Here is a 13,570-nt window from a genome sequence, read left to right as displayed (position 1 = left end):
TGAGCAAGACCATTTCCAGAGCCTTTAAGAGAAAGAAAAACACAAACAGATCAGCATGTCACATGATTCCATATAAATTCAATGTTATGCTGTCAAAGTAGTCTTCTCTTGCTGAGGACATGATCCTTTCTTTAGTCAGTTTTATTGTTAAGACTGATCTAAAATTTCTTTCCACTTTCTTCCTAGGTCATACATTTCCTCACGTAACTACTCAGGCCCTCCCATCCACCTCTGTCCTCACTCTGGGCCGGAAGGATGTGACCCTGTAAGGGAATGAAAACTGGGAACTGAATGCTACCAGAAAAAGGAAGAGAGCCTGAAATTCCTGTTTTCAAATATACACCTCTTTGGCTGCTGAAGCAAAATGGGACCAGAGTGGTCTCAGGGACCACAGACATGCCACAGAGAGGACTTAGATCACATACACAGTGATCTGGGGTAGAGTAGGCAGAGTTCAGAGAATACATACCCTTCTCCAGGGACCCTAAGTAATGTGGATGATCACACTTTATCTTCCTCTCTTTTTCTTCTGTATTGGGGGTGGAATTCAGGGCCTTGTACACAGTAGGCAAGTGTCCTATCACGGAGCTACGCGCCAGCACTTAGTGCATATTTGGTTAATGAACTTGCTGAATGAATGAGCAGATGAGGAAGTGGAGCTGAGTAGATGTCCAGGCTGCTCATTCAGGCATTCAAGGAGTTCTGATTGAGAATTTAGCACCCACCCCCAAGCACCCAGGCACTACTAAAGAATGGAGACTTGGGCTGGGAGTGTAGCTCAGTGTTAGAGCATGTGTGAGAACTTGGGTTCAACTTCCAGGATTCATCTCCCAAAACATAAAGCCTTGAGTCCCACATACTGAAGTACTAAGTTTGGTGTTTTTGAAATGATGCTTGCCTTGCCAGAAGGGGTGTGCTCTGCGGAAATCCAGTTGTGACAAAGGCAGCAGAACGAGTTCAACTTCCCTTCTTTTGGGGTATTTACCAACTCTTTCTTCCTATGCTAAAGAGGTTGCATCCTGCTGCAGATCTCAGTAGTGAACTGCACCCCAGGCTTTCCACACGTCCTGCTCATTGTGTCCCAGTCCTCAGTCCCCATGTAGCTTCTGGCCTGAGGCAAGAAGTTTCCCTTCTGCCCATACTCATGAAACCCGTCATGGACACTTACCTTTCTAAGATGTCCTCTCCCCTCCCACTCCCATATGAGAATGTAAGAGTGGCAAACAGCTGCCCAGCTTTACTCCTAGGACTGCTCTAGGAGCAGCTCACATCCTCCCTCCAGGATAGAGTGACCTGAGGGCATTGGGGGTTTGTGTGTTCAGCTTCAGGTACCACACATTTGGAAGAGCAAAAAACCATCACACATGTTAGAACCCCGTCTTTATTGTGATTTCCTAAAGTATAATTTTTAACAGGCTGAGAGTTGATAAAACTCACAGGACAATGGGAATAGCTGACTTGGAGTGACTCCTGTCGCTGTGTATGTTTATAAGGCACGGATGGGTGGGATTTGCAGCTCTTGGGAGGTCTAGCCCTGGCTGGTCTGTCAGTGGGGCCATTAAAGCCACAGGGACCATTGGCAGGCGCTGGCTGGTCCTTGGCTCAGAAACAGAAGGCCCCTAATGTGGCCTCTGTTGAACGTAGGATTTGCAGGGCCAGGAAGGTTTCACTGGAGCCTACTGGAAGGGGGCGACAGAGGTGAGAGACCTGGTGTGAGGGAAAGCTCAGGGATAGGATGTGTCACCAGTTGGAAGAAACAGCTGTCTGGTAGCAGGAAAGTGTGAGGATAGATGTTGGATGGAGAGCCAGCCGGGAGCTGGGTGGGGGCACAGTGGTAGGGATGAGCATGAGGCTGCAGGAAAGAAGAGGGTCGAAAAGCAGGGGGGAGTAATGCCAGTGAAGGACGGGTAGGTGGGGCTGGGGATGTTTGGACAAGGAACTCTTTGAAGCTCTTCTGTTGTCCTCCCTACCCTGGACCTGATCCCCTCCCCTCCATAAAGCCATTAGCTTCTGGTGCCAGCACTATCTCTGCTCCATCTCTCTCCCTCGGTTCCAGTCAATGCCTTCACAGACCTCCTGCCCTGAGGGACGAGGTGGGGATTTATGGGGGGCTAAGGGGAAGGGGGGAGGGGGCATCACTTAGTGGAGGCGGGAGAAGTCTGCTAGGAAAGTAGGGTGTGGGGAACTGTTAGTCAGCCCCGCTAGAGGCGGGTCGTTTCCGAGCAGGCTCTGCATGACAAAGGAGAAGGAGCAAGGCTCTTCTTTGATGTGCACCCTGCCGGCCCCACACACCTGCCTGTGGGTGCCCCCACCCCAGCTGAGACCTCAAGAAGGAAAACCTAAAGGGGGTGGGGGAAAGGTTGTGTCCCAGCTCCTCTGGATCCTGTTCCAGCCACCTTCCTTTCTTGGTAGCCCCAGGACAAAAATATTTCATAGGCTGATGACCCAAAGCACCTGCCGCCCCCTCCCGGAGAGCCTGGAGAGCCAGAACCACAGGACCGGCATGGTGAGGAGGAGGTGGGGGCAGCGTGGAGCAACTCGCAGGCTGCGTTTGTGTGTGTAGTGCTGGAGGTGCTGAGGGGTCCTGGGAAAGAGAATCACAGGAGATGTGGGGTCCTGCCCCAGAGGGAAGCTAAGGGAGGACGGGGGCCGGGGGTGTTTTTACCCACTCAGCCTAGAATCCAGAGGCCTGGATTTGCCCTGTTCCCAAGGGCTCCAGGAAAGGTGCGCTTTGGGGGTATAGGCAGAGGCATTAGCTACAAAAACACAAGGCAGAGATACGGGGAGCTATGGTGGTGCGAGAGGTCATGGACTTCGGAAGATGCATCCTCAGAAGAGGTATTCCATGCAGCCCCTTCTAGGAAGATTACAGAGGAGGAAACGGGCTACCTAGGAAGGCATGGCCTTGGCCACCAAAGCTTTTGGGATGCAGGGTGCACAGTTCACCCTATGGCTTTTACATATTTTGGAGACGTTGCCTTGAGAAAGTGAGAAATCTTCATTTGTCTCCCTCCTGTTATTCCGTAAGAATAAACCAGGTTGAGATTTGGGAAACCTGTTCAGAAGGAGAAGGATAGAGAGGGAGATGGAAGGCTTCTATTTTAGTGAAGGCAAATCCAGTTTATCAGTGTTTTAGCCTCTACAAGTGATGGTCAGATCAGTAAATCTCTGGGCTGGAGTGAGAGATAAAAAATGAAGAGTAGAGAGGATGGTCCTTGCTTCTCTGGGTGTTGTAGAATGGCAAGTGTACCCTGTAGCAGCCAAAGCAGCTTCCTAAATGCCACACTGAGCACACTCTGTTCTTGGTTTTATCTCACCACCGCCCCGTGCCAGGGATCGAACTCAGGACCTTGGGCTTGGGAGGCAGGCACGGCACCACTGAGCTAAATCCCCAGCCCTTTGTTTTCATTTCTTTTTCCTGATTTCTCAGCTCATTTCCTTTGGAATTAGGTCTTGAGTAGGGTTCCCACAGTTTGAGGGGAGAGGCCCAAAAGCCTTATGTTGAGAAAATAAGCAGTAAGAGGTAGATGTTGGAGCTGGGCCTGGTGGAACAAACTTGTAATTCCAGCACTCTAGGAGGCTGAGACCAAAGGCTCAAAAGTTGGAGCCCAGCCAGGGCAATTTAGCAACTTAGAGACCTTGTTTCAAAAATTTAAAAATAAAATAAAATAAAAGGGTGGGGGAATGTAGCTCAATGTGAAGGCCCTGGGTTCAATCCCCAGTACCACTGAAAAATGAACGGATGAGGTGGAGGTTGGAAAGGGGCTGAGACTTGGAGGGAGAACTTGACTTTAGATCTGCCCTAGAGCTCATGGTTTTCGCTTTCTTCCACCTCTCCCTTGTCTCTTGTCTTCCTGGGACTGTCACATTTGCACACTGACCCTCCTTTCCTTTTCTCTAGGGAGCCCCACTTTGGAATCTGCCAGTCCCAGAGCACTGGGGTGGGCTGAGGCCGACCATGCCCAGCCTGCTGTTGCTGTTCACTGTGGCTCTACTCTCTAGCTGGACCCAGCTGCTGACGGAAGCCAACTCCTGGTGGTGAGTTTGAGGGACTGCGGTCCCGCTTCCACCCCTAGGCTCCTTTGTTAATGGAGGGGCGGAGAGGGGACACCAAGGGTCGTGACCCTACCTTAATCTATAGGACTGGGAAAGGCCTTTCCCATCCAGAAAAACTAGGAGAAACCTTTTGCTCTCTCAGGTCCCAAGAAGCAAAGGTTTTCTGGGGATGAATTATTCATTCATTTTTTTTTCCTCTGATCTTGTCTATAATCCTTTTTTCCTGGATCTTTCCCCATCTTTATGACTTTTAGAAATAGACTTTTATTGTTACTGGGTTAGTAAGAATGCTGATAGCATATAAGTGGCCCTGGGTTTGATCTCCTGTGCTGAAGAAGAAAAATAACCCTGTAAAGCTAGGCAATGGCATAAGAGACTACTCAGCACACTGAGGCAGGAGGATTATTTGAGCCCAGGAGTTCCAAGGCGACCCTGGGCAACATAGCAAGACTGTATCTTAGAAAAAATTATTCATCTCCCTCCCTTCCTTGTACCTTCCTTCCCCCTCTTCCACCCTTCCTCCCTTTCTTCCTTCTTCCTTGCTTTTCCTGACAGAGAAAGTAAAACTCCTGTTATAACAGCCTGAAGACCAGATGAGGGATTTGCAGGACCATGCCTGACTTTCTTTCTGTGTGTTTTGTTTTGTGGTACTGGGGATCAGACCCAGGGCATTCTGCCACTGAGCTATGTCCCTGACCTTCTTGACCTTGTTATTTTGAGACAGGAGCTCACTAAGTTTCCCGGGCTGGCCTCAAACTTGAGATCCTCTGGCCTCAGCCCCTCAAGCATCGGGGATTACAGGCATGTGCCCCTCTGCATGGCTCTCTGTGTTCTTACGGCCACTGGCATTGCCACATCAACCTGAAAATGGCAGAGAATCACCCTAGTTTGCATGGTTTTGTCCTGCTTGCTTTTCTATGCAGATGGAAAATCTGTAGCTTTCTCATCTAATGTACCACTTGATTGTGTCTGATTGCTGGTGAGCACAAGGGAGGTATCCGGAACTGATGATCAACAGTGGTTTAGGGGACGTTCAGAGGGAAACAGGAAGTGAAAACATTCAGAATATGTTGTTGCGACATGTGTAAATTGGGTTCTGTTTTAAAAGCATAAGGGGAGTTCCACTTAAGGGAACTGATTGCTGCTTTTTGTCATGGATGCTGCACTTGGGCTTAACTGAGTTAATCAGCCTACTCCTTGAGGAAGGCATGTAGAAATTTGGCTCTTTTTGCCCTCTGCCTCAAATGAGCAGTTGCCCCACCCACCCTGTCTCCTTCTTGCCTACCTCTCATCCTTTAAGATCAGTTCACAATCTGGCTGTTTCCTTCTAAAGATCTTTTCCCTGTCTGATCGCAGTGGATCCAGACATTTGGCATCTCACGTATCATTTATGTTTGTGCCCTGGTTTCCCTCTGTGTATCCTTTCAGGGCACACAGTTTGTGTCTAACTTTTCCTTCCAGGTCCTTGTTCCAGAGCCCTCTACACAGAAAGCATTCAGTAAGTAGCTGAGTGAATGAATGACCTAACACTGCACCCAGGTGCATATTCACACCTTGACCTTTCCCCCTTTCTGTGTTGCTGTTGCAGGTCATTAGCTATGAACCCAGTGCAGAGACCCGAGATGTTTATCATTGGTGCTCAGCCTGTGTGTAGTCAGCTGCCTGGGCTCTCCCCTGGCCAGAGAAAACTGTGCCAACTGTACCAAGAACACATGGTCTACATTGCGGAGGGGGCCAAGACGGGCATCAGGGAGTGCCAGCACCAATTCCGGCAGAGGCGGTGGAACTGCAGCACTGTGAACAACACATCTGTCTTTGGCAGAGTCATGCAGATAGGTAAGAGGCACCGAAATGTGGCTTGGCCACAGGATCTACGCTCATCTTGCCTGTGTGCGCTTAAGGCCCAGGGACTGGCACACTGAAAGCTCAAATGGGAACCTCACTGGGTTCTTTCTAGACTCGGAAGCAGTGTTCAAAAAGGGAGAGGGAGGTACTCAAAGAAGCAGCATCCCTGATAAAGTATTAATAACCAGACAATTCCAAGTCCCTGTAGCCTGTGCTTTCCAACTTCACTCTGGGGCAGGCAGATTGTGGCTCACTCTAGGAGGGAGTGGAACATCTGAGTCAAGTTAGAGTGGATTAGGAGACCCACCCACCCTGCCCGCTTTGTCTCTCAGTGCAAAGTCTATTAGTCTTATTAGAATCTTAGGTAAAGAACCCAGAACCGCAGCCCTGAATGTCTGTGGGATTTTTACCCCTTTTGCTTGGACCTTTAAAAGAGAGATAGAAATTTTGGGCCAAATTAATGATAGCTGACTTTAACCTGAATCAGATCCAGAGCTGACTTTTTCATTTAAAAGGTAGGGGGTGAGGGGGCCAGACTAAAGAAGCCAGATGCGAGGACCACAGGCTTCCCGGATTCTTGTCCCTTTCCCACTCCCACTGCTGGTCTAGGGTTCTGTGGCTGCCCTGCTGCTGAGATGGAGGTGTGATCTGAGGTCTAATTGTTTTAGGTCCTTTTGAAATGCAATCCTCCCCTCCCTGGCAAGAAATTGAGAAATCCGGCCCAATTCTAGGTCTTATTCCCAGGGCCATAAAAGGAAGGTGTTGGAGCACAGTGTTCCCCGTCTTACATTCCTAGAAGACATTTTACCATCAGATGGCTCATTCTGGAGTTACCTGGGGCTGGCGCTTCCCCAAGAATGATTCTAGTACTGTAGGGGTTGGAGAGCTAGCTGAGGGAGCTGGTGACCTTGAAACCCTCTAGGAAGAGGGACTCGTGGAAGGCCCCTCCCCCTACCACTTATTGCAGACCTCTTTCCCTGTCTCATATTGAGAAGTAAAAAAAATGGAGCAAAGTACACTATGAATCTTGCTGTGCTTTCTCTTCTTCTTTTTTTTTTTTTTTGGTACCGGGCATTGAACTCAGGTCCTTGTGCTTGTGCAGCAGGCGGCGAAACCACTGAGCTAAATCCCTGGCCTCTTCTTTTGAGATCAGTTTAAGGTACTATGCTCAGTTGGCATGTGGCACAAGTCTGTACAGCACTTAGGGAGGCTGAGGCAGGAGGATCACCTTGAGTTTGAGGCCAGCCTAGGCTACTTAGTAAGTTCAAGCCAGCCTGAACTACATAGCAAGACTCAGTGTCAAAAAACAAAACAAAACAGGAATGCTCATCTGTTCCTGGGACAGGCTTAGGAGCAACACATTCCCAAAGGAGTGGGCTTGGGGGTTAATTGGAATTTATTCATCATTTATGTTTTCATCTCAAATCCACTGGGTATTTGTTGCTTCTTCCTGGTGAAAATCTCAGCTGTCCTCCTTGTCCTGTGCTTGAGGTGAGGACATCAGGGTGACCCACGTATACAGAGACGCATTCCCTAATCATTTCAAGGGAGACCTAATGCATGCCTGGCATTGGCTGGATCTTTCTCATGTGTTATTTTGTTCCACTGAAGGACAGAAAATGAGGCTTTACTTAGCAGGGGTAAAAGGATGGCAGGAATAAATGCTCTGCTGAGTGCAGGTTTGCCTACTGGAACCTACTAGTGGAAGCAACCACATCTCACTCTACCTTATTCTATTACAAACTGGAACCCCGTATTTGCCTAATTTTCCCCTTTCCTTTTTGTAGCTTCTTGGACGACTCATGCTACCTAAACTGTCCTCCTTTCCTCCTCCTGGTCCCAGGGTGGCTCTTGGTGAGAAATCCCACTATTTTCCTATGACTTCCAAAAGGTTCCTTTTTCTTTGAAGCTGCTGCAGAAGTCTGTCGCTAGAGGGCAGCAGAGCAGCTCGGAGGAGCCTTGGTGGGCGCCTCACCTGGCCTCTGCCTTGGGAGCTGGGAGGCAGCTTGGGTGGTTGTGGAAGTGAGAGGGTATGATGTTTTTCTGGCATCTCCTTGGAAGGAGAAGATGCAGTGTTTGTGCAGTAGCTCCATGGCTGCTGGTTTATTAACCTTTTATCTTTGAGATGGTTTGAGTTTCAAACCTGAATTGTTCACATTTAGATAAACCCTCTACATTGCTTATCCACTCTGAAGCCCCAGGTGAGCTCTTTCTTTGAGGGCAGCTCTTGTGGTCTCTACTTATCAGCTGACCAGATGCTCCCCCATGGAAGCAGAGCTGCCTGGACTTGGTGTCTTACAATACCTGCTTCTGATGGGCTGAGGCAGATAGCGACTCAAGTGACAGCTAAGGCATATGGGGACATATTCAGATCCCAGACCATCACGAGAGGCTAGAATTGTCAGAGTGCAGAGTGTCTGGTGTGTTGTCTTCAGCTGCAAGGTACAATCCCAAGAGGGCTGATTCAGCTCCGAACAGCATGTTTGCCAAAGAATGGTGGAAGTCAGACATATGTAACTGGGAAGGGGAGCACATAAAAAGGCTTATTACTTGTTTTCAAACACTGAAGAGCTGTCAAATGGAGAAGGAATTTGATAATGTTGTTCCAGCAGGCAGAAGTTGTAGGGAGGCATATTTTGTTTTATTGTAAGAAAAAACATTCTGGTAATTAGAGTCCTTTTAAAAAGATGAAATGGTAAAGCAGTAAGATTGCACATTCGAGTCCAGCCTGAGCAACTTAGTATGACCCTGTGTCAAATATTTCCCTCTACTAGGGCTTGAACCAGGTCCTTTGCACTAAGCTGTGTCCCCAGCCCTTTGTTGTTGTTTTTTTATTTTGTTTTGTTTTGAGACAAGGTCTCACAAAGTCATTAAATTGCCAAGGCTGGGCTGAAACTTTTGATCCTTCTGCCTCAGCCTCCCATTGTGCTGGGGTTATAGGTGTGTGCCACCATGCCCAGTTAAGGCCCTGAGTTCAATCCCCAGTACCAAGGGGAAAAAAGGGATGGGTTGCTTTGAAAGCCCATCCACATCTCTGAGGAGTACTATAAAAGGAATGTTCCCTGTGGATGGAGTGGAGCTCTGGGCTCTAGCTTCAAAGGCTCCTTTCTATTCCAGAATGCCACACCAGAAGGCTGAAGATATCTCTTAAGAAAACTTCCCAGGGATGAAGTCCTCAAAGTAGGGCCCAATGCTCCCCAGCAGTCTCTTCGACTGACTTGCCATCCTGGGTGCTCACTGGCACAGTCTAGCCTTCCGCCATACCAGACAGATCGCTGGACTCTGGTTTTGTTCAGCACTGGTTCAGATGTCAGTCCTGATGGCTGTGTCGTGAGTGGAACTTCCTCCCGTTGTTTGGGATTGTCCAGGGGCATTCCTATTCCACAACTGACTTAAGAGCTGACCCCTGGTTAATTGAGAAAAACTGACTCATCCAGACTCATCATCTCTGGTTGCAAACGTCACTGTGTGGGGCAGAGGTGACCAAGAAATAGGGTGAAGTGAGAGGTCACTCCAGGCCTTTCTGTTGATTACACAGTGCTGCTGCTCCAGACAAGGCTATGTGATGTCTGCTTCTGAGCACAGGGACTTCAGGAGAGGAGGAAAGGGAGAGAGAGCAGAAGGTTCTCCCTGATTCCATCTAGATCAGATTCAGTTTCCTGCTAAGAATCACTCTCTTCTCTCCATCTCAGTATCCACAAGAGTATTATTATTTCTTATAGCAGCTTTATGAAGACAGAATTTACATCTCATACAATTCACCATTTTAATGCAATTCAGCGGTTTTTAGTATATTCACAAGATGTGCCACCATCACCACTAATTCTAGAATATCTTCATTACTCCATAGAAAAAAATGCATTCCCCTTAACTGTTATTCTCCATCCCCTAGTTCCTCCCCATCCTAGGCAACCACTAATTTGCCTCTATGAATTTTCCCAGTCTGAACATTTCATAAATTTGGATCATACAATAGCCAGATGTGGTGGCGCATGCCTGTAATTCCAGCACTCAGGAGCCTGAAGGAAAAGGATCATCATGAGTTTGAGGCCAGCCTGGGCTACAAAGTGAGTTCAAGGCCAGCCTGAAGTACATAGTGAGATCCTGTCTCAAAAAACAATAAATAGGGACACCTACTCAGGACCCTTGCTGGAAATCCAAGAGCTATTCTTCTTATTTCCAATAAAAACTATTCTAACTTCAAAAAATTAAATAAATAGAATTATACAATATGTGGCCTTTGGCGACTACTTCTTTCACTTAGCATAATGATTAAAAAGTTCATGTATGTTGTAGCACGTGTCAATACTTTATTCCTTTTATGGCTAAATAATATTCTACTGTATGGATAATACCATATTTTGTTTATACATTCATCTGCTGATAGACAATTAGGTTGTTGCCACTTTTTGCCTATTTTATTATTTTTTTTGAGACAGAGTCTTGCTATATTGTTAAGACTGGCCTTAAACTCACAGTGATCCTCCTGCCTCAGCCTAGCAAGTGCTGATCATACTTTGTATCACCATGCCCAGCTCATTTTTTGGCTATAAATGATGCTGCCATGAGCATTCATGTGTAAGTTTTTGTATGGACAAATATTTTCATTTCTCTTGGGTATATCATACTTAGGAGTAGAATTGCTGAGTCATATGGTAACTCTGTGTTTAATCTTTTGAGGAACTGCCAGACAATTTTCCTAGTAGCAGCACCATTTAACATTCCTGTCAGTGATACAGGAGAGTTCCATATCCTGTCTTGTTACTAGCTGTCTTTTTGAATATGGCCATCCTAGTGAATGTGAGGTGTTGTCTTATTTTGACTTTGACTTGCATTTCCCTGAAGGTTGAGCATTATTTTTAATAAACATATTCATTAAAGTAAAACATACATCTTAAGAGTATGTAAGTGGTTTGCTGCACAACAAAAAGGAACACACTTGGAATTTCCTACAGGAAAATGATCTGGATATTGAGAGGGACCATACTCAGTGTCTGAAATAGTAGGTATCATGGGTGGTATGGTTGCCGGGTGCTCTTTGAGTCGGGAGGCAGTGTGATCCTGTGTAAGAGAAAGGGCAACAGCTTGAATTATTCTGGACATTGCAATTCTAGTTTGCTTTCTATTCCTGGCCTCTGTCCCAGTCTGGCTAGATAATGGCAAAGCAATGAAAAAGACAGATGGATAACTCATGGAGTGGTGAGAAACTGGATTTGAGAGGGAGGACTTCCAGCTAGGGTGCAGACTCCTACTGATCCCATGGTTTCTTCCTCAGTGTCATTCTGTTAGTCCTACCTGGTCCATAAATTTCTAGACACCCATTCCCCCTCCATTAAGTCTCCCTCCTAGGACTACAGTTCTACATTGCATCAGAGTATAGTCCTGGCCTGGAAGGATCCCTCTGACTCTGTGTGGTTTGGTAGGGCAGACCCAGGACCAAGAGGCAGAAATGAGAAGGAGTAACTTCAGCCCACTTTAAAGGGAAATTTCTTTTTTCTTTTTTTTTTGCTACCGGGGATCAAACTCAGGACCTTGCGCTTCGAGGCAGGCGGTGGAACCACTGAGCTAAACCGCCGGCCCTAGGAGGAAATTTCTAACCATTCAGCCATGCAGAGGGAAGGGCTCCCCGTGATGCTAGTTCCCACCCCAGGACTGTTGCAGCAGAGTAGGGCGACCTCCCTCACCCCACCTCTTGTCTCCTCTTGCAGGCAGCCGGGAGACTGCTTTCACCTATGCTGTGAGTGCTGCGGGCGTGGTCAATGCCATCAGCCGGGCTTGCCGAGAGGGTGAGCTCTCCACATGCGGCTGCAGCCGGACAGCGCGGCCCAAGGACCTGCCCCGGGACTGGCTGTGGGGTGGCTGTGGGGACAATGTGGAGTATGGCTACCGCTTTGCCAAGGAGTTTGTGGATGCCCGGGAGCGGGAGAAGAACTATGCCAAGGGGTCGGAGGAGCAGGGCCGCGTGCTCATGAACCTGCAGAACAACGAAGCAGGTCGGAGGGTAAGGTGCAGGCCTGCGCCATCTCGGGCCATTTCTCACCTGTCACATTTCTGTACTTCATGGGAGGTCCATCCAGATATATAAAGTAGAGTTCTTGTCTTGACCCACCCTCCTTTGTAATTAGAGCAGATAAGAAGTTCAGACCATTGGGGCTGATGCAGGATTTACGACTTATTAAGGGCTCAGGTAGACCCAGAGCGAACTTTTAAGAGCTGCTGTTGTATATATCCAGAACCCCAGTCAAAAAGCACATTTGAGTGCTAACGGCAAACACTCTATGGAAAGAGTCTTAAAACATAAATGGAAGTGTGAAAAAAACAGCTGTCTTTTTAAGGTTCAACAAAGTCTCACCAGTCTCACAGAAGAGGTGACTGTTTTCTAAAATGGTTTCAGTAGAAGTTAAAACAGGTTTTCGGGCAGCTCGGTTCTGTGTGTATGCAGAGTGTACCTAGCAGTGTCCCTTTGTGATGTGGCAGAAAGCGATTCCTTTCCTGCTTGCAGCTTGCTCAGGAGGACCCTCTCTGAGCACATGTCTGTCCCACAGTGTTCTGCCTCTGCCACAGGAAACTAGAGGCTGCCCTGCAGGACACACTGTTCTCTCACTCATTGCAGCCTGGGTTGACAGGAAGTGAGGACAGTGCTCTGGGACCTGAGCGGAAAGGGCCACTCAGGAAGCACCCCGGGCTTCTTCCTTGGAGTGTTGTCCCCACACGGGTCTGTGCCATGCCACCCAGTTCTGGCTCCTAGGCTATAGTGAGACTGAAGACCAACTGAAAACGAGAACAGTAGTTTCTTGAGAAGATCAGAAGGGGAATGTTGGTTCACTGGTGATTCAGTTATAGGGTGTAGATACAGATATAGATATATATAGATATATAGATATAGATATATTTTTTTAAATGCCTGTGTATATCAGTTTACAACGTCAACACCTATGTTACAGGAGCATGTAGAAATAAATGAACTTGAACATGTCTTATATGAATCAGGATCTTGTGGTATTGACTTGACAGGACTTGGTACAGCTGTGTACACGTAGCGTCATCGATAGTGTGAACTCCCTCCAGTAGAAATTAGAATTGGTCATTTGCAATTGAGTGTGGTGGTGCACACCTGTAATCCTAGCACACTGCTGAGGCAGGAGGATCAAAAGTTTGAGCCCAGCCTAGGCAACTTAGCAATTTAGCAGGGCCTTGTCTCCAAATTTAAAAAACCAAACTTGAGAGATCTGGAGATGTAGCTCAGTACAAAGGCTCTGAGCTCTCCACATCCTGTAGTCAAAAGCTAGTTTTGATTGGTCAAAACTGAGTGTGTGAGGGAGTAGTGTTAGTCTTTGGAAATGCTAGGAGTTTTAGTTGTGTCTCTGATCTGCAGTTAGCGTGGTACAAACCGGGACGGAAAGCCTGAAAACAGCGAGCTGAGTTCATGCTGGGCCTCTGTGGAGCTGCCCATCTCCTCAGATCTCTGTGTGACAGTCCATCTACTGTCCAGCTCGAGGAGCAGAAAAACAGTCAGTGAGAAGCACTAAGATCTCTTTATCTCCTGAGTGCCCTTGGTGGTGGGTACCTGTAGCCCCAGCTACTCTGGAGGCTGAAGCAGGAGGTTTGCTTTGGTCTAGGAGTTTGAGACCAGCCTGAGCAACACAGCAAGATTCTGCCTCAAGACAAA

The 13,570-nt window shown here is 47.6% G+C and overlaps 1 protein-coding gene across 5 annotated transcripts in view; it reads left to right on the top strand.

Annotated features, from left to right (window-relative positions):
* Nucleotides 1-13,570, top strand: part of Wnt5b (Wnt family member 5B) — a 106,732-nt gene that overhangs the window by 85,975 nt on the left and 7,187 nt on the right. The window contains exons 2-6 of one of the 5 annotated variants that reach the window (XM_004837642.3): nucleotides 187-977; nucleotides 2,413-2,506; nucleotides 3,902-4,038; nucleotides 5,645-5,892; nucleotides 11,610-11,902. In XM_004837642.3, coding sequence (XP_004837699.1) covers nucleotides 2,441-2,506; nucleotides 3,902-4,038; nucleotides 5,645-5,892; nucleotides 11,610-11,902 — 744 coding nt within the window. In that variant the 5' untranslated portion in view covers nucleotides 187-977; nucleotides 2,413-2,440. Of the gene's footprint in view, nucleotides 1-186; nucleotides 978-2,160; nucleotides 2,507-3,901; nucleotides 4,039-5,517; nucleotides 5,555-5,644; nucleotides 5,893-11,609; nucleotides 11,903-13,570 lie in introns of those variants that run through there. The other 4 variants (XM_087186282.1, XM_087186276.1, XM_021249846.2 and 1 more) reach the window with 4 other exon arrangements.

Source organism: Heterocephalus glaber, unplaced genomic scaffold, assembly GCF_053883595.1.
Source record: "Heterocephalus glaber isolate CG9 unplaced genomic scaffold, H.glaber_assembly_v1.0 deba00000281, whole genome shotgun sequence".
Classification (NCBI taxonomy): Eukaryota; Metazoa; Chordata; class Mammalia; order Rodentia; family Bathyergidae; genus Heterocephalus; species Heterocephalus glaber.
The sequence above is the reverse complement of the archived record's forward strand: the minus strand, read 5'-3'. Positions and strand labels throughout refer to the sequence as shown.